Genomic DNA, 21,206 nt, shown 5'->3' on the forward strand with positions numbered 1-21,206 from the left:
GGAACCAGATTCAGAATCGCTTCACGCCTTGCCCAAGGCCCTCTTCCAGAACCAGGGTTCCGACCTCCCCACTTTCCTGGCTCTGGGGTCTGCCTCTCGGGGATCTCGAGCAAGGGGAACAAAATATTGGAGGGGGAAGAGGAGCAGCAGACCGGCCCATGGAACCGAAAAAGAATCCAGAAAAAAAAAAAAAAAAACACTCCCAAACGGACGAGACACTACCAGACCCGCCCTGAAGACCCAATACATTTCCACCACTCGGCTGCGAAAGCAACAAACGCCTCCCGTCCGGGCGTCCCTGAAAACAAGGACGCGCTCACCTCGAAGGGTAAACCCAGCCGCCCCCCAGCGCCGCCTTCCCGTCAGGGGACGAGGCCTTAGAAACTCGGTAACTGCAGTCGCGTCTCCAGGGCCTGCAGATGACGTCAGCAGCCCCGCGCTAGCATCGCGAGACTCCCGTCTCCCTCCCCCGGCTCCCCACGCTCCCAACCGCCCGCGCCTGCTGCCAGGCAGCGGCGGGGATGGCGAGCAGCGGAGGCGAGGCGGTGACGAGAGCAGCGGCTCCGCCATTGGACGAGGAGGCCTGAGGGACGGGCCAGCGGTGCACAAGAAGAGACCGAGGCGGGTGGCCCCGAGAGAGCCAGGGCCATGGAGGCCAACATGCCGAAGCGGAAGGAGCCCGGCAGGTCTCTCCGCATCAAAGTCATCTCCATGGGCAACGCCGAAGTGGGGAAAGTGAGTACAGCGAGCCGGGAGGGGCGGGCCCCAGCGTGGCGGGGCGACGTGTCCATTGGCTGGAAGGGCGGCCACTCAACAGCCTGGGGCCCGGCCTCCTCTCCGCCCCCAAGCAGGCCCGGGTCTCAGCCGAGGGGTGCGGCTCCGCGAATGAAACTCCCCGACCTTTTTGACCTTTCCGTTGCCCCCTCGTCCTCCGACGTCACTCTCCCGGAGATGGTGTCTGGGGTGGCCTCTAAGCCTTGAATGTACCCCCAAAAGAGTAAGAAGGCCTGGGTCCCCATGAGGGGCCGTCGGCCTAGATACCTTGCCCGCGTTCTAGGGGGCCGTCCGGGACCGGGAGATGGAGGAAGAAAGTTTAGTTCCCCCAGCCGGGCCTGGGAGCCGGCGGAACGTTATGGGGTGCGTGTGAGAATTTAGGGTTCGCGAAACGGTGCCCGGCAGCCCAGATTCTGCATTCCCGTCACGAGAGAGCGTAACTGACGTTGACGTGTTTCACAGGGGAGGTGCAAGAGATGGCCAGGGTCCGCGCTGTTTTGTTTTGCGTTGTGTTTTATTTCTGGTGGTGTCCCCATATCTGTTAGTTCCACCGCCCTTCTCTGCCCCATCTGTGGTTCATCAGCTATAAACTCTCCTTTAGTATGTGGGGAGGGAAGGCCAGAGGTAACCTGAGGCCTTTTCCCTTATGAATTCCAAGACGGCCTCCTCTTCACTCAAATTCTTTCCTTTTGGGCAAGTGGAATCTGTTGGTTAAGAACTTCCCAAGGTCATCAAATCAGTGACCGAGGAAAGATTAGAACCTAAGTCTTCACATTCCCACTGCGGTGCTCTTTCCGTCGTTGTATGCGTTCAAAATCAACTCCGAAAGAGCTGTTAAGGCAGTGCCTAGTCCAGTGCCTGGCACCCAGGAGATGCTCAGTAAATGTTTACTTAGTGTTTATTTCTATGTAGCATGATCCCGTACTACTTTTGTGGGTATGTGCTAGCATAGTATTCACTGAAAGTCAACATTTTTTTGAACGTCAGCTGTGTACGAGGTTTTTTTTTTTTCTAGGGACTGGGCACGGTAGCTCAGGCCTGTGATACATCAGCACTTTGGGAGGACGAGGCGGGCGGATCACTTGAGGTCAGGAGTTCAAGACCAGCATAGTGAAATCCTGTCTCTACTAAAAATGCAAAATTAGCCAGGCATGGTGGTGCACGCCTTTAATCCCAACTACTTGGGAGGCCGAGGCGGGAGAATCGCTTAAGCCGGGGAGGCAGAGGCTGCAGTGAGCCGAGATCACGCCATTGCACTCCAGCCTGGGCGGCAGAGTGAGACGCCGTCTCAAAAAAAAAAAAAAAAAAAGTAATTTTACTGTGCCTAATGATACAACATTAGAAGCAGCTCAGAATGCCCAGTGTCACCACATCTACTTAACATTTTTCTAGTTTTATTAGCCAGTGCAATTAGACAAGAGTAAGAGAATATAAAAATATTAGAAAAGAGAAGGTAAAATTAACATTATTTGCTAATAATGTGATTGTTTACCTGGAAACCCAAAGAGAATTAACTGAAAAACTATTAGAAACATTATAAAAATTCAATAAAGCAAAATTATTACCCACAAATTAATAACTTTATTGTGTCCAAATTATATTCAGTTGGAATGTGTAATTGAAAAACAATTTTAATTTACAGTTACAACAAAAATAAAGTTCCTAGGTTTAAACTTAACATGAAATAGGCAGCACCTATATGAAGACAAGTTTCAAACTCTACAAAGGGATATAAATTACTTAGGCAAATGGAAAGATATAGTTTTTCCTTACGTGGGATTACACAATATTGTATAGATGTGAATTACTCAACCTACAAATGAAATTCAATTCCAGTGAAAACATCAATAAGGGTTTTTTTTTCCCAGAACATAATACAAGACTACTAAAGTCTTTATGAAAAATTAATGTGAAAACAACAAAGAAAATTGTGGGGAAAAAAAAGAGAAATGAAAGAAGACCAACTGTATCAGCCATTTAAAAATATTTTTCAGGCCGGGCGCAGTGGCTCACGCCTGTAATTCTAGCACTTTGGGAGGCCGAGGCAGGTGGGTTGCCTGAGCTCAGGAGTTCGAGACCAGCCTGGGCAACATGGTGAAACCCCATCTCTACTAAAATACAAAAAATTAGCCAGGCATGGTGGCGCATGCTTGTAGTCCCAGCTACTCAGGAGGCTGAGGCAGGAGAATTGCCTTGAACCTGGGAGGCGGAGGTTGCAGTGAGCCCAGATTGTGCCACTGCACTCCAGCCTAGGCGACAGAGTGAGACTCTAAAAAGAAAAAAAAAATTTTTTTTCACTGTGATGATGGTTTTTCAACGTTCACAGTTTCCACCAGAAAGATTTTCCTTAGTGTTCGGTAAACCTTCCTTGGATGTCTATGAGAGCTTTGCATGCATTCCCATGTTGGTTTCTGTGATGTATAAAAGTAGACCCCCATCTTACAAATAGGAAACTATGCCATGATAGCTGAGCCTTGACATCATCACGTTCTCCAGTTTGTGTTTGGTATTGGAAGTTAAAACATGATTCCCTTTTCAAGTTTGGTTCTTGAGAGACTCACATGGTGTTGCTCAAGTACGTTTTGTGACAGGCAATAGCATCTTAAGAATTCTTAAGTCCAAGAAGGGACTTGCTCCTGATCTCCCTGAAGATCTCTACCATTTAATTAAGAAGTAGTTATTGTTCAAAAGCATCTTGAGATGAACAGAAAGGATAAGGATGGTAAATTCTGTCTGATTCTGATAGAGAGGTAGAGTCACCCTTTGGCTCAATATTGTAAGACCAAGCAAATCCTCCCTCCCAGTTGGAAATGAGTAATCTACAGCCTCTGTCCTGGTCATATAAATTTGTCTATGTACTCAAGCAATAAAATGATTGTTTAATTTAAAAAAAAATTTTTTTAAGCTACCAAACTTTTCCCATTGGTATTGGGAAGGAAATATGGAGACATCAGTGGAACAGAGTAGAGTCCAGTAATAAACCCAGATACGTAAGGAAATTCAATTTACACAAATGTAAAATTATGGGAAAATAGAGACCATTTAGTAAATATTGTTGGAACAACTGTCTACTATCTGAGAGTAGGTTGGATTCCTATTACATTCCTTTCTCAAAAATAAATTCTAGGCCGGACACGGTGGCTCACGCCTGTAATCTCAGCACTTTGGGAGACCGAGGCGGGCGGTTCACGGGGTCAGATCGAGACCATCCTGGCCAACATGGTGAAACCCCGTCTCTACAAAAAAAAAATAATAAATAAATAAATAAATAAATAAATTCTAGATGGATAAAAGATTTAAGTGTAACTTTTAAAAAAACGTATTATTTTGCCTTAGTTGTAAAAGTAACACATACTTACCCATTTTAAAGGATTTGGAAAATATAGGATAATATACAGGTAAAGCATTTTAAAGTTAAAAATTAAGGAATGCCTTAGTAAATAATCATTGACTCAAACAGCAAATTAAAACAAATGACAAAGTAACTAGCAAGCAATGAAATGGAGGGAATATTTGCATATCACAGACTATTGTGTAACCATAAAAAAGTGAGTAGAGCTATTTTAAAGTTAACTTGGGAACCATAATTTATTATTGTTAAGAGAGAAAAGCAAACTCTAGAAGTATGTACAATACTCTGTGAAGTGAGTACTTTTTACTGCAAGTAGGACAAACCCAATTCAATTGATTTAACAGGAAATTTTTTTTCTCTTTTTGAGACAGGGTCTCCCTCTGCCACCCAGGCTGGAGTGCAGTGGCATCATCGTGGCTCACTGCAGCCTCTCCTCCTAGGCTCAAAAAAAAAAAAAAAAAAAGGAATTAATCTAATAGATATTTAGAGATGTGGATCTGGTCTTGGCAGTGAGGTCAAGGCTAGACAGATATTTTGGTGGTATCATTGAAAGCATAAGAATAGAAGACATCTTCAGAAGAAAAGAGCACAGGATTGAGAACTCAACTGAAAACATATGCATATTTAGTAATAAGGGAAGAATTTAAAAATAATTTTTCTTAAAATCTTTTAACACTTGTTTCAGTTATTTTATAGTTTTGTCTTTTTTTTTTTTTAGACAAGCGTTCACTCTTACCACCCAGGCTGGAGTGCAATGGCAGCAATCTCAGCTCACTGCAACCTCCGCCTCCCGGGTTTACACAATTCTCCTGCCTCAGCCTCCCGAGTAGCTGGGATTACAGGTGCCTGCCACCATGCCCGGCTGATTTTTGTATTTTTGTAGAGACGGGGTTTCGCCATGTTGGCCAGGCTAATCTTGAATTCCTGACCTCAGGTGATCCACCCGCCTTGGCCTCTGAAAGTGCTGAGATGACAGGCGTGAGCCACCGCGCCCCGCCACTTTTGTCTTTTGAAAATGCTTTTTCATAGTGATGAATGGAGGAAACATAATGAAGAAATATACTTATTCTGTATGTGTTCTCACTATGTATTTACTAAATGCCTGTATTTTTTACCTTTTTAGAGCTGTATTATAAAGCGATACTGTGAGAAAAGATTCGTGTCTAAATACCTGGCAACAATTGGAATTGACTATGGAGTCACAAAGTAAGTATATTGTTTCCCTGGGTTTGTAAGTTACATAGAAGTTCAGAACTTTCCAAAATGATCCATATTTGCATCAGTGCTCTTGTGTAGGTAATCTTGAAATGGAGACTTTGAAGATAAGTTGGGAAAGATAGGAATAGTAGACCTTTACAGGTATCTAGTGATCATATCATTCATTCAGCCCGTGTATTGGTATTGAGCACATCCCATTCACCAGGCCTCGTGTTAGGTGTAGGCTACAGCAATGAACATGTCAACACAAAGCCTAAATGGCAGGTGTAACTTTCCAGGAAACATGTTTTTATATTAGCAGGTCCTTCCAGCAGGTGTGTTTTTAGAGCATTTTGAAATATTCTCTCTAAAAAGTCTATAAATATTGTGTGGAACATTTTCTACCAGAGAAGTTTTTTTATTGGTTTATGATCTTCATAGCTATTAGAATCCAGCAAAAATGGGCCAGATGCAGTGGCTCATACCTGTAATCCCAGCACGTTGGGAGGCCGAGACGGGCGGATAACGAGGTCAGGAGTTCAAGACCAGCCTGACCAACACAGTGAAACCCTGTCTCTAAGAAAAATGCAAAAATTAGCCGGGTGTGGTGGCACACACCTGTAGTCCCAGCTACTCAGGATGCTGAGGCAGGAGAATCACTTGAACCCGGGAGGCAGAGGTTGCAGTGAGCTGAGACCGTGCCATTGCACTCCAGCCTGGGCGACAGTGAGACTTCATCCCAAAAAAAGAAAAAAAAATGAATTGGGAAAAGTAAAGTTGGGTCCAATTGGGGATTTATCTGGAGATGAGTCAGGAGGGGGTTGAGCTTGAAGAGTTGGATATAATTAGCAGGAAATACCCATACAGTAGAATTGGGGTAGATAGCATACTCCTTAAACATGAAATTTCAGGTGTTCACTATCTTGGCCCCACTCTGGCCTTTCCCCTTTTGTCTTTTCTGTTACACACTTTACTTTCCATCCATGCTGAACTGCTACCCTCAGACTTTCTACCTCAGCACCATTATCCAGCCTGTCCACTTGGAACAGCCCTGCCAATTTCTCCAAGATATAAACATTCTCCTGTTCCCGTAAGGTCTTCTAAACATGCCCTTTATTGGTCAGGACTCTTTTTGGTTGCAAATGACAGAAATCCTAAAGTTGTCTATGGTATTTGTGGTACTTACCAAAAATTGCCTTGTATTGTTATTATTTGTATATGTGTAATGTCTCCTGCTAGATTATAAACTCCCTGAAAATTTATTAGTATAAATTTTCTCCAAGTGCCTGGCATAGTGCTTATACCTAATAGGTACTCAACAAATATTTATTGTTAGGTAAGATAGGTACATCTAAAGAGGAAGTTTGCCAGATTAGACTGTGAGGGCAATATTTAAGAAGGTAGACTAAAGTTTTGACATATAGCTAGCAGAATGTCGATTAGGTGAAGAGTGGAGTCAAGTTCAGATGTATCCTTCATGGCTTTTTAAAGTGGCCCCAGTAAATGGTAGAGTAAAACTCAAGAGTTCTGTGTAATGCTCTTACAGCACCATTTTTCAACTGACAGCAGCAGAGGGTATTTCTGCAAATTTTCTTTAAAGAATGAAAATTGTAGCTCTTGGCAGTGAAATGTATGAAGCTCTTCATTTGAAATTCACATTTCTGGCTTGGCACGGTGGCTCATGCCTGTAATCCTAGCACTTTGGGAGGCCAAGGCAGGCAGATCACCTGAGGCCAGGAGTTTGAGACCAGCCTGGCCAACATGGTGAAACCCTATCTCTACTAAAAATACAAAAATTAGCCGGACGTGGTGGCAGTTGCCTATAATCCCAACTACTTGGGAGGCTGAGGTGGGAGAATCACTTGAACCCTGGAGGCGGAGGTTGCAGTGAGCCAAGATTATGCCACTGCACTCCAGCCTGGGCAACAGAGTGAGACTCCTTCTCAAAAATAAATAAAAATAAAAATGAAATTCACATTCTTTTTTTTTTCTTTTCCCCGAGACAGAGTTTCGCTCTTGTCGCTCAGGCTGGAGTGCAGTGGCGCGATCTCGGCTCACTGCAACCTCAGCTTGCTGCAACTTCCGCCTCCCGGGTTTAAGTGATTCTCCTGCCTCAGCCTCCCAAGTAGCTGGGATTACAGGCACATGTTACCACGCCCAGCTAATTTTTGTATTCTTAGTAGAGACAGGGTTTCACAATGTTGGCCAGGCTGGTCTCAAACTCCTGACCTCGTGATCCGTCCACCTCGGCCTCCCAAAGTGTTCGGATTACAGGTGTGAGCCACCGCGTCCAGCCTGAAATTTACCTTTCTTTCTAGTTTTCTTTTCCTCTTTCCTGCTTCAAAGCATAGGATTTCATCAGTGATATAGTAGGACATCCTATTTAAGATAGTTTTGTTCTGAATTCATATAAGTAGCTAGTTTATTTATCTAAGATGTGAGAATTACCATATTATGCCAAAGGACCGTGGTATAGTCAACAGACTATTTTGTTTCTGGCAGAAATTTTTTTGGAAGAGATGTTTGTCCCATGATGAGTCAGGAGGATATAATTGACAGAAACCTATTTCAAACCAACTTAAGCAAAATAAAAGAAAATGGATATTAATCAGTTCACATAATCTAGCAACAAGGATGCAGCTGGGCCTCAGAGATGGCTGGAATCGTAGGGAATATAGATAGGTCATTTCACTACATCTCTCTCCCTCTCTACCTGTTGGCCTGGAATAACTTTTAAACATTCATCTTTGTGTTTTTCTTTAGTGTTTGAATTATTTTTCTTTTTTTTTTTTTTTTTTTTGAGACGGAGTCTCATTCAGTCGCCCAGGTTGGAGTGCAGTGGCGTGATCTCGGCTCACTGCAAGCTCCACCTCCCGGGTTCATGCCATTCTCCTGCCTCAGCCTCCTGAGTAGCTGGGACTACAGGTGCCCACCACCACGCCCGGCTAATTTTTTTTATTTTTTTAGTAGGGACGGGGTTTCACTATGTTAGCCAGGATGGTCTCGATCTCCTGACCTCATGATCCGCCCATCTCGGCCTCCCATAGTGCTGGGATTACAGGCGTGAGCCACCGTGTCCAGCCTAGTGTTTGAATTATTTCTAATGTTCCTTTATCATTTTCCAATGGTGATTTTTCATGAAAAAAAAGACTAGGAACAAATATGCTATGATGTTAACAGTAGTTAATTCTAATATGAATGGTTATTGTTTCCCCTTTGGTTTTATTCTTTATTTCCAAATATCTGAAAACAAATTCACTATTACTCTTGCTCAAATAAAGATCACAAGAAAATTAAACAGATGTCATTAATATACATCTTTGTTATTCTGCTGTGTGATAACCAAATATAACCAGTGGTAATTAAGATGTCTCTTACTAAGTGAAATAAAACTTTTCATTTTCCTTCATCTTGCTCCTACTTATCCCAAATCAATTTTTCTTAATACCATAGTAATAGCTACCCTTTGTTGGTTGGGAGCTGTGGACCAAAGTTTCTAGAAGTGAAGGTGAAAGTGAAGTAATTGAGAATGCCTACTCCATGTGGGTTCAGTGTTCTTGGGATAAGAAGGCAGGATCATCTGTCAGGTTGCTGACTGCTATTGTAAAGATGATCTGGAATGAGAAAGAGGCACTAAGAAAGCTTCTTAAATTGCATACACATATCCTTTTGAAATTTATAAATGATATTAAGGTAAATGGAGAAACCATGACTTACTTTCGGATTGTTTCCATTTGAACATTTCAGGGTACACGTCAGAGACAGAGAAATCAAAGTTAACATCTTTGATATGGCTGGACATCCCTTCTTCTATGAGGTAAGAAAGCCTTTTTGACAAAACCTATATCCAGTATTGTTGGTGGTTTGGGGAGAGATCCAGAATTATATGAAACAACCAATATTGATATCATGTGTAAAATTGCATAATTTTAGCTTGATCGTGGCTTGCCTTCAGAGCCTTGAGTTAATAGACAACTGTTGATCTTTTAGGTTATCCTGTTAAATAGTGGTAGGAAATTTCATTGCCAATATTTCAAACATTTCAATAAGACATTTTGACTTTCAGAGGACTTTTGCTTTTTACCTCATACTTTAGCCTAAAATGTGAAAAAAAAAAAATTACATTTATGCTTGGGCTTAAGAACTCAGTGATGCGACTTCTTTCACAGCAGGGTACTGGGGTGATCGTTCCTATTCATGCCGAGTCATCTGCATTCTTTCCAGAGAAGAAGCTAAAGCAACTACTTGATTTATTTTCATCTGCTTACCAGCTCTAAGTAATCACCAAATGAATCTCATGACCATTCTCTTTTGTTTTTCCTTCCTTGGGCTTTTTCATTTTTCTTAAGGAGGTTTTTTGCTCTTTTCTGGTTTGGCCGTTTCACTTCTGCCTTAATCTTTATCATTTCCTTCTCTCTGCTTGCTTTAAGCTTATTTTGCTCTTTTTGTTTTAGATTCTTGAGGTGGGATCTTAGATTATTGATTTGAGACTTTTTCCTTTTTTAATAAATTCATTTAATGCTACATATTTCCCTCTCAGCACAACTGTGTGTCCCACAAATTCTGAGATGTTGTATTTTCATTTTCATTCAGTTCAATGTATTTCTTTAATTTCCCTTGAGACTTTCTGTTTGATGTATGAGTTATTTAGAAGTGTGTTATTCAGGCCGGGAGCAGTAGCTCACGTCTGTAATCCCAGCACTTTGGGAGGCCGAGAAGGGTGGATCACCTGAGGTCAGGAATTCGAGACCAGCCTGGCCAACATGGGGAAACCCTGTCTCTACTAAACACACAAAAATCAGCCAGGTGTAGTGGCGCATCCCTGTAATCCCAGCTTCCTGGGAGGCTGAGGTAGGAGAATCGCTTGAACAGGCGGAGGTTGCAGGGATCCAAAATCGTGCCACTTCACTCCAGCCTGGGTGAAAGAGTGAAACTCCATCTCAAAAAAGAGAGTGTGTTATTCAAAAACAAACAAACAAAAAACACAAAAAACAAAAGAAAAAAGTATGTTGTTTAGTTTCCAAGTGTTAGGAGATTTTCCTGTTAATCCTTCTGTTACTGATTTCTAGTTTGATTCCATTGTGATCAGAGGCTGCCTCGGTGATGATGGCTGCTGACTGATGAGGGTGGTGGTTGATGTGGCAGTTTCTTAAAATAAGACAACAATAAAGTTTGGCACATTGATTGACTCTTCCTTTCATGAAAGATTTCTCTGTACCATGCAATGCTATTTGACAGCATTTTCACCCACATTAGAACTTCATTCAAAATTGGAGTCAATTCAGTTAAACTCTGCTGCTGCCTTATCAACTAAGTTTATGTAATACTCTAAATTCTTGCTTGTCATTTCAACAATGTTCATAGCATCTTCACTAAGAGTAGATTCCATCTCAAGAAACCACTTTCTTTGCTCATTGATATGAAGCAACTCCTTATTTATTTTTTATCGTGAGACTGCAGTAATTCAGTCACATCTTCAGGCCCTACTTCTAATTCTAGTTCTCTTCCTATTTCCACCACATCTGCAGTTACTTCCTCCACTGATGTCTTGAACTCCCACAGAGTTATCTGTAAGGGTTGGAATCAACTTCCAAACTCTTGTTAAGGTTGATACTTTGACCTCTCCCCTGAATCACGAATGTTCTTAATGGCATCTAGAATGGCGAATGCTTTCTACAAGGTTTTCAATTTGCTTTGCCTAGAGTAATCACTATGGCAGCTGTAGCCTTGCAAAATGTATTTTTTAAACAGTAAGACTTCAAAGTCAAAATTATTCCTTGATCCATGGGTTGCAGAATGGATGTTGTGTTAGCAGGCATAATAAAAACAGCTTTAATCTCTTCGTATGTCTCCATCAGAACTCTTGGGTAATTAGGTGCATTGTGAATGAGCAGTAATATTTTGAAAGGAATCCTTTTTTCTGAGTAGTAGGTCTCAGTAGTGGGCTTAAAATATTCAGTAAACTATGCTTAAACAGATCTGCTGTCATCCAGACCTTGCTGTTCCATTTATAGAGCACAGGCAGAGTAGATTTAGCATAATTCTTAAGGGCCCTAGGATTTTCATTACGGCAAATGAGCATCAGCTCATATAGCCCGTAACAGCTCTGTCAGCCCGTAACAAGAGAGTCAGCCTGTCCTTTGAAGCTTTTGAAGCCAGGCATCGACTTTTCCTCTCTAGCCTTGAAAGTCCTAGATATCATCTTCTTCCATTAGATCTATCTATTCCAAGCCTGTTTCATCTGCATTGAAAATCTGTTGCTTTGATTAGCCACCTTCATCAATGATCTTAGCTAGATATTTTGAATAACTTGCAGCACTACATCAGCATGTGCTGCTTCATGTTGCCCTTTTATGTTACGAAGATGGCTTCTTTCCCTAAACCTCATGAACCAACAACTGCTAGCTTCCGACTTTTCCTCTGCAGCTTCCTCATCTCTCTCAGCCTTCATGGAAATGAAGAGAGTTAGAGACTTGCTGTGCATTAGGTTTTGGCTTAAGAGAAGGTTGTGGCTGGTTTGGACTTCTATCCAGACCACTAACGCTTTCTCCATATCAGCAATATGCTGTCTCACTTTCTTATCATTCATGTGTTCACTAGAGTAGCATTTTTAATTTCATTCAAGAAGTTTTCCTTTGCATTCATAACTTGGCTAGCTGTTTGGTACAAAAGGCCCAGCTTTTGGCCTATCTGTTTTTGAAATGCCTTCCTCACTAAGCTTAATCATTTAAAGGTTTTGATTTAAAATGAGAGATACATGACTCTTCCTTTTACTTGAACACTTAGAGGCCGTTGTATTGTTATTAATTGGCCTACTTTCAATATGGTTTTGTCTCAGGGAAGAGGAAGGCTCCAGGAGTGGGAGAGAGATGGGGCAACAGCCATTTGGTGGAACAGTCAGAATATAGACAACATTTATTAAGTTTGCTGTCTTAAATGACCTTATATGTTCATGGTATCCCAAAACACTTAAAATAGTAACAGATATCAGTGATCACAGATGATCATAACAGACATAATAATGATGAAAAGTTTGAAGTATTATAAGTGTTACCAAAATGTGACACACACATAAAGTGAACACACACTGTGGAAAAATGGCATCAATAGACTTGCTTGACTTAGGGTTGCCACAGATCTTCACTTTGTAAAAAAACACGATATGTACATACTGTGCAATAAAGTGAGGTGTGCCTATGTGCCTTACATAGGTGCAATAAAGTGGGGTGTGCCTGCATCTGCTAGGCCCTGTGGGTGACACAAGGGAGGATACATGAAGATGATGCATGTCTTCACATTTCTTCTAGTGTAGGAGGGAAGACAGCTGGATATGCTACTAACTGTAAAACTGGGCAGGAAGTGATGGCACTATGAAAGTACAAAACAGTATGGTACTCCAGGGGACATAGAGATTACATTCTGTTTTGCAGGAGTAGGGGGCTGGATGGTGAGGAATGGAACAGAGAAAGCTGCATGAAAGATACATCATTATAGCCAGGGCTTGAACGATTAAAGATAAAGAGGTATCTGTTTCCAGATGGAGTTAGGAAGGCTTGGGCAAGTTTGGGGAATGAGAGATTCCCCAGTTTGAAGGTCAGGAGCTAGTGGGAGGATAAGACTGGGAAGGTTGGTGGAGGACTGATCAGAAACTTTTAACATCATTTGAGAAAGTTGGAACTTTGGAGAATGGTTTAAGAAGGAAGAAGTTGAGGGGTTTCCTGTGTGCATATTGAATTTGAGATTCCAACAGGACATTCAGCTGGAAGAATCTGGTGCTAATTAGAAATGCAGGTCTGGAACCTCAGAGGAGAGGGCTCATCTTGGAGATTCTCACAGTTGAAACTGTACAAGTGGTTGATGTTGCTGATTTGGGAGGAAGGATTCAAAAAGAAAGGAAGAAGGCATAGGACAGGATTTGGGGGATTTTGGTGGTAAGCTGGAGTGGGAGCAATAGAGAGAAGAGGAGTTGGTGAAAGAGAATTTAAGAGCCTAGGGAATGTGATGTATGGGAGCCAAGGCAGTGAGAGTTTTAGAAAAGAAGAGAGAGCCCGTCGTTAACTGCTGTAGAAGGGCCAAGGACCATGAGTACTGAGGGAAAGGACTGGTGGGCTTCATCATCTTCAGTTCTTTCTGATTTTGTTGGTTTTAACCTTAGGGGATAGCTTCTTAGGTTTCTGTAAACAAATAGGAGCACTTAATATCCTTGGTCCATATATCTGCCTATGCCCAGAAACCCTACCCGATGTGTATAACATGTTTTCATTTCTTACTACATAGCTTGTGTGGGTCTGAGTACATTTGGGAATTTTGTGAAAAGAACATGTAATATATGGGCTCTGTCAGGATTCTTTCTGGAACTTTGTCCCGGAAACCCCATGTGTCAATGCTGCTCCTTAACTTCTCTCTGGCCCTAATGTTTGAGTATGCCCATATTTCATGCTGCCTCTTCCCACATTTGGAATGAAGCCCAGAGAATGAATGCAAGGAAGGAAGGGGAAGGTGTTAAATAGACATTGTTTTTCAGGCACCATGCTAAGTACTTTGCCTGCATTATCTCATTTAACTGTCATAATAACCCTGTGAAGTAAGTAGTATTATCCCCATTTTACAGATGAGGAAACTGAGACGCAGAGAGGTTAAGTGACTTGCCCAAGATCACAAAACTAGTAAGTAAGTGTGAACCCAGATCTGTCTGACTCCAGAGCCTGTGCTCTTTTCCATTGTATTACACTGAGGCTCTGAGTTTGGAGTTCTAAAGTTGGTGTGCAGACCCGAGAGTCAGGGAAGCTCTGCCTAGCACCCTGGGGGAAGCCAGCTTTGGGATGTGATTTATAAATGGCTGTACCCATTGCTGACACTTATGTCATTTTGGCCTTAAGTTCTTTTGAATTGCTCACTCACCTTCCTAATTCTTCCTAAGAAGAATTTTATATAATTGATGTTCTTTTAAGGTCTACTATAATTAAAGACTGATTGCCTCTAGGGAGTGGAACTGGAGGTGGGATGGGGTGGGGCAGGAGGCTGTTGTTTTCCATTGTAAGTCCTTCTATGCTAATACATTTTTAGAATGACATTACTTTGATTCTATAAAAAACCCTCTAATGACCAGTAGAAACAGATACAATAGCAAACACTAAGAATACACAAAAGAACACACTTTGCCAGGTTAATGACTGTGAGATACATTCTTATAACATCACAAAAACTACGTTTTGTGTATCTGTCCTTTTATTTGAAGGTTCGAAATGAGTTTTACAAGGACACACAGGGTGTGATACTGGTCTATGATGTTGGGCAGAAAGACTCCTTTGACGCCCTTGATGCATGGCTGGCAGAAATGAAGCAAGAGCTTGGACCTCATGGAAACATGGAAAATATTATATTTGTAGTTTGTGCCAACAAGGTAACCCCTCTGGAAATGGTGTGTTCAGATTTCTAGGGAAAGAGTGGAGCTTTGAGTGTTGGGAAACAAAAAGAAAAGAAAAATTCCTTATTGTGTAATATGGAAATCAATAACCTTTCAAAACATAATGTCCCTAAGACAAACACAAAACAACACAGCAGCCTAAAACCTGCTATATCAAAATTTGTATACATTTTTTTTTTTCTGGTGCCATACATGGGGAAGGATGTTGGTGACTGAGTGGGGGCAATGGTTCCTAATAATCAGACTCTGACCCGACTGGAGTAGGGGCATTAATTAGGTGATGTGGACTATGGAAAGGTGTGAAAAGCAGACTATGGCCCCAAGGGTATGGCAGATGTCATGAAGCCAACTTTCACAGAACTGAGTAACAGCTGTTTTCCCAAGGGATCAGGTGGGACATTGCAGCAGCAGGCACTAGTCCTGTTGCCATAGAATATCAGTCTACATTCAATATTAAGTTTTGTTTCTGTCCCTTTGGTCCTGGTAATTTTACACACTAGTGCAGGCATTTACTAAGAATAGCTTTGCCTTAGTAAAGGATTGACAGAGACCCTCACTGGGTGCATTCTAGTAGAACAAGATTGTAATCTTCTCTCTGTCCCCCGCCCCTTCTATTTCAGATTGATTGTACCAAACATCGCTGTGTAGATGAAAGTGAAGGACGTCTTTGGGCTGAAAGCAAAGGGTTCCTGTACTTTGAAACTTCAGCACAAACTGGAGAAGGCATCAATGAGATGTTCCAGGTAAGCTAGCATTTTGTTGTTTTAAGGTTTGTGTCAAGGCCACTGTGCCAATTTTCAGTTTAAATTAGAGGAAGCAAAAAAGTAATAGGAATTTCTCATTAGAATAAGCTCTTTCTTTTCAAAGAATCTAGTGAGATAGAAATAGAGAAAGGGGGAGAGAAAGGAAGAGAGAATGAGAATGAGTGATCTGACTGCTGTCTATTTTAGATGAGACTTAGCTGATCACCAGAATTACCTGAGGAAATTCTTAAAATACATACTTCTGGGCTTCAGACCTACTGGAAGCTTATGTTGCAATGGAGCCCAGGAATCTATATTTTGAAAAAGCTCTCTCTCCAGGCGATTCTGAAGATATCAAGTTTAACAAAAGTTATTATACACTGTTTAAGCAGGACAGAGATTTTCTTCAAAGCTACCTTTGGCTAATGGTATTACATTTATATGCATAATCAGATAGAAGCATTACTGTGGCAAAATTGCCTTGCCACCGCTAGTATAATCCTATATTGTAGCCCACAGGGGTGCAGTTAGAGAATAGGAGACTGTCAGTATAGACTCCATCCAGTCACACATAAAAATAAGGCCTCGCCAATCAAGCAGGAAATAGAGGGAGGCGCTCACATCACAACCTGAACAGATGGCCACTTTAAAAAAACCTACTCATCTTGAGTAATTTTAAGGGAAATGGGCTATTTAAAACAATAACTTATAAAGTCAGCCCTTAATTATAGATACATTTGGAAGTAAGTGGTAGCATGAATAATGTAGCTTTCTTCTTATGAATATATCTGATATTTTGGGAATTTTTAGCATTTCAAATAATGTAGTTACACTATAAAGAGTTGTTCTTAATTATTGAGTGGGATTGTACTTAATCTTTTATGCTGAATTTCCTTCTCACAAGATGTCACTCCTCCTACTAGAAGACAGATTTCTTCCTTGGCTGACAGGCTGAATTAAGCAAAAGTATTTTCTATTTCAAGATCAAATAAAGTTGATGCTGGTTTGCCATGCTTTCTATTCTTTTGAGTACTTGGAGCTATGTGACTTTGTGCCTGTATGTGTACAATAATGATACCTAACCATTTGAATAGTACTTCACCATTCTGGAGAATTTTACACATTTCATCTCATGGAGACTTACAACAACAATGTGTGGCAAGTATTGTTATCATTTCATATATGAGAGCATCTAAGGGTAGTAAAGTGATTTGTCCAAGGGACATACTTGTTAGAAATGAGATTTTTTTCAACACTTTAAAGATGCTGGTCCATTCTCTTCTGGCCTCCGTTGTGTGTCATGAGATGTTAGCACTCATTCTGACTCTTATTAATCTCTGTACCTAATGTGCCCTTTTTTCCCCCTGGCTGCTTTCAAGAGTTTCTCTTTTCTTTGGTTTTCAGCAGTTAGAATATGATGTGCCAAGATGTGATTCTCTTCATTTTTATTCTATTTAGGATTTACTGAGTTTCTAAGATTGGTAGGTGGGTGTTTTTCATCAAATTTGGGGAGTTTTCTGTTTTGTTTTTGTTTTACTATTATTTCTTCAGAGTTTTTTTGGCCACATTCTGGCTCTCTTTACCTTCTTGGCCTCCAATTACATGTATATTAGACCATTTGATTTTGTCCCAGAGTCCCTGAGGCTATATTTATTTTTCTTCCCTTTTTTTATGCATTTTTCAGATTGCATAGTCTCTGTTGATTTGACTTCACCACTGACAATCTACTGTTAAACTCCCTGAGGGAAGTTTTCAGCTCTAGAATTTGCATTTGGTTCCCAGTATAGTTCTCAGTTCTCTATTAGATTCTCTGCTCACTCATTAAGAGTATATTTTCCTTTAATTCTTTGAATGTATTTTTCTTTACCTCTTTGAAATATTTATAATAGCTGTTTTACAGTCTTCATCTGCTAAGTCCAACATTTGAACCATCTTGGGTTCAGTTTCTATTTACTACCTTTTTTCCTGACTATGGATCACATTTACATGTTTCTTTGTATGAGTAGTGGTTTTTGATTGAACACCAGACCTTGTGGATAACACATTGTAGAGACTCTAGATTCTTTTATCTTCCTCAGAAGACCGTTGATTTTTTTTTTTTCTTTTTTTGAGACGGAATCTGGCTCTGTTGCCCAGGCTGGAGTGCAGTGGCGCGATCTCGGCTCACGGCAAGCTCCGCCTCCCGGGTTCATGCCATTCTCCTGCCTCAGCCTCCTGAGTAGCTGGATTACAGGTGCCTGCCACCATGCCTGGCTAATTTTTTGTATTTTTAGTAGAGACAGGGTTTCACCGAGTTAGCCAGGATGGTCTCGATCTCGTGACCTCGTGATCCGCCCGCCTCGGCCTCCCAAAGTGCTGGGATTACAGGCATGAGCCACCGCACCTAGCCTGACTATTGATTCTTGATTGAAGAATGTTTAGTGTTGATTTTTGATTCCTCAGGAGGCAGTTTAATTATTGGCAAATTACAGTGAACTTGTGTTGGCTTGTTTTTTTGCCTTAATAGCAAGGATTTGAAGGAAGTTCAAAGTGTTTCCCAAGCCCTTCTAATTTGGCAGGACTCAGCTTCCAAATTCTGTCCCTTTTGCAGATCTTGTCAGCTCTCGGTTTTAGGTTTTGTTAGGATGAGTCTATAATTTTTAGGGCACAGCCTTTCTGTGGTGCCTCAGTAGATGGTGGGGCAATTAATGAGGGGTTAAGGCAATATCTCCACTCTGACAAGGCTAAACCCTACTGTTCCCAGGATAGCTCTTCTCTAGCACCACTAGACCTCAGGATATTGGTTTTGTTTCAACCCCATAGCAGCTGTTATCTGGTAAGCCTTGAGTGATCTCACCCTATGCATATATAGCCCAGCCTTTGGCCACAGACTCATGAGAGACCCCCATATGGACTTGGTGCCCAGCTCTGCACAGCTCTCTCCTCTCCAATGGCCTGCTCTGCAGAGTCTAGCCACCTCCTCCTTAGCTCAATGAGACTTGTGTCTGCTCAGACTCCAGCTCTCTGTGACGTGGTCAGGAAATGGACTCCAAGCAGACAACCAGGTGATTGGGGGGCTTATCTCTCAGGGAGCCGTCTTGCACTTGCTGTTGTCCACTGCCAACAGTTTTTTTCCAGTTCGATAGTAGTTGATGGCAGGAAGTCTAGTCCAGTATTCATTACTCTGTCATGGCTGGAACTCAGACATGAAATTTAAACAGGCTTTGGTCTCAATCCTAGTATTCTATAGCCTACACTATGGCTTGTCTCCTATAACCATGTGTGTGATGAATGAATCCTTGTGCCCTCAGAAATCTATGAATATTCATATTTCAGGTTAACTCGTAGGCTAGAAGACAGTCTTACTGATACACAACTAGCAACTGTGATCCCTTTTATGTGGCTTTTATCTTTTTAGATACATCTTGGATAGAACTAATGGATAAATTAGTCTGTTTAAAAAAAAAAAGCTAACAAGAAGAGAATAATTACAGTATTCTATAAGTAAGTACTTAAAAGTAGTGCTTTCCTGCTGGTTCAATTTAATAAATATTTTATTTCCTATCTACTTAATAGACATTTTATGTCAGGAAGTAACATGGTTTTATCTGATTGATAACTGTTAACAGAGAGAGCAATATTAAGACAGACTAAAGCCAAACTAATACGTCTTGTGTCTTGGTCTCTAGTGGTATTCCTTTGACACCCCTTTTCAGACGTCAGGGCTTCTTGTTAGGTTACCAAGTTGATTAGCTAATACTAGACATCAGAAAGGAGAGTCTAAAAGAAAGATAAAAATTTTAGAAGATAACAGGAACTATAAAAGAATCCAAAAAAGAAGAGGAAAAGATTTTTAAAGAAATTAGGAGGAGATATGTCCATTTAAAAGTAGCTGTAGTGTGGTAAATGAGTATTATTCAGTAATAATTACAGTGCACAGAACATGAAACATGAGCAGGGTCAAAAAAGCTTTCACCTAAAAAAAAATCAGAAAAGTGTAGCCAGGTGCAGTGGCACATACCTGTAATCCCAGCTGCTCAGGAGGCTGAGACAGGATCACTTGAGCCAAGGAGTTTGAGACCAGCCTGGCCAACATAGAGAGACCCTGTCTCAAAAAAAAGAAAAAAAATTGTAAAAATGGGCAAAGAATAAGAAGTTTGCAGAAAAAGAAAAGGCCATAAGCATTTGGAAAGATACCCACTTTCACTTCTAATTAAAGAAATGCAAATCAAACTATATTAGATATATATCAGATTAGTAACACTTAGGATGTTTGATAATGGTCAGTGTTAATGAGGGTATGGAGAAGTAGGCACTCTGTCTCACACACACGGTGATGGGAATGTAAACTGGTACAGCTTTTTTTTTTTTAACAACGGTTGTCAAACTCAAAAATTAAAATGCGCATATACTCTTTCTCAACAGTTCTGCTTTTAGGAATTTATCCTAAAGCAGTATCCCCACAAGTGTACTGAGATGTATACACAAAAGAAAAATTTACTGAAGCACTGTTTATAGTAGCAAAAAAAACTAGAAACAACTGACTTGTCCAAGAATAGAGAGTTGGTTACACAAATTATGGTACAGCTACACAATACAATACTGAACAGTCATTTAGAAGAACAAAGAAAGTCTCTACATGTAGCTATAGAAAGATTCCAGGATGCATTATGTGGAAAAAAATACAAGGTGCTAAGATGTGTTTAGTCTGATCTCCTTTAGTACATGTTGAAAGAGTATGGATCTGTGTATATACTGGCATACTGATGGTAAATTTTTCTGGAAGGATGCTCAAAAAAAATCAACAATGGTTACCTCCAGGAGAGGAACTTGAGGAGTAGAGAGACACAGTTTTCATTTTACACTTTTCTTTACTATTTGAATTTTTCTAACAATGTTCATCATTACTTTTGTTGTTTTGGTTGGTTGGTTTGTTTTTGAGACAGGGTCTGGCTCTGTCACCCAGGCTGGAGTACAGTGGCATGATCTGGGCTCACTGCAGCCTTCACTTCCTGGGCTCAAGCATCCTCCTACCTCAGCCACCCAAGTATCTGGGACTACAGGCGTGCACCACCACACTCGGGTAATTTTTGTATTTTTTGTGTGTGTGGAGACGTGGGTTTGCCATGTTGCCCAGGCTGGTCTCAAACTCCTGAGCTCAAGCAGTCCACCTGCCTCGGCCTCCCAAAATGCTGGGATTACAGGTGTGAGCCACCATGCCCTGCCCATCTGTTACTTTTTAACTTCAATTGTGGTTATCTGAAAGTAGGATTATTAGCCACTTTAATTTTATTCCTTATACTTTTTGTGTATTAAAATATATGAATATATATATTTAAATAGTAGAAAAAAATCTTCCAAAGTGTGTATTTGCTTTATACATGACTTCTAAGAGTTGCTGGAATATATTAAAAGTCTTTTAAGTTGATGCTTAAAAGGAATTCCTATTTTCACAAAATCATTTCTACCCTGGGTTATGTTTTCTTCTTGTAGACCTTTTATATATCCATAGTTGATTTATGTGAAAATGGCGGGAAACGCCCTACCACAAATAGCAGTGCTAGTTTCACCAAAGAACAAGCAGATGCCATTCGCAGAATTCGAAATAGTAAAGACAGTTGGGACATGCTGGGAGTCAAACCTGGGGCCTCAAGGTAAGCGCTCTGGGATACTTAGTGCTGATTGCTATCATAAAGAAAGACTCCATCACCAAAATTATAGGTGCAGTATATCT

General features: G+C 41.0%; 1 protein-coding gene across 3 annotated transcripts in view; it reads left to right on the top strand.

Annotated features, from left to right (window-relative positions):
* The first annotated feature begins 610 nt into the window (after positions 1-610).
* Positions 611-21,206, top strand: part of DNAJC27 (DnaJ heat shock protein family (Hsp40) member C27) — a 28,303-nt gene continuing 7,707 nt past the window's right edge. Inside the window, exons 1-6 of one of the 3 annotated variants that reach the window (XM_001147370.4) lie at positions 611-735; positions 5,250-5,332; positions 9,071-9,140; positions 14,562-14,726; positions 15,371-15,493; positions 20,966-21,126. In XM_001147370.4, the coding sequence (XP_001147370.1) occupies positions 649-735; positions 5,250-5,332; positions 9,071-9,140; positions 14,562-14,726; positions 15,371-15,493; positions 20,966-21,126 (689 nt within the window). In that variant the 5' untranslated portion in view covers positions 611-648. Of the gene's footprint in view, positions 736-836; positions 1,138-5,249; positions 5,333-9,070; positions 9,141-14,561; positions 14,727-15,370; positions 15,494-20,965; positions 21,127-21,206 lie in introns of those variants that run through there. The other 2 variants (XM_009442145.4, XM_001147289.5) reach the window with 2 other exon arrangements.

This window comes from Pan troglodytes, chromosome 12 (genome assembly GCF_028858775.2).
Source record: "Pan troglodytes isolate AG18354 chromosome 12, NHGRI_mPanTro3-v2.0_pri, whole genome shotgun sequence".
NCBI classification, from domain to species: domain Eukaryota; kingdom Metazoa; phylum Chordata; class Mammalia; order Primates; family Hominidae; genus Pan; species Pan troglodytes.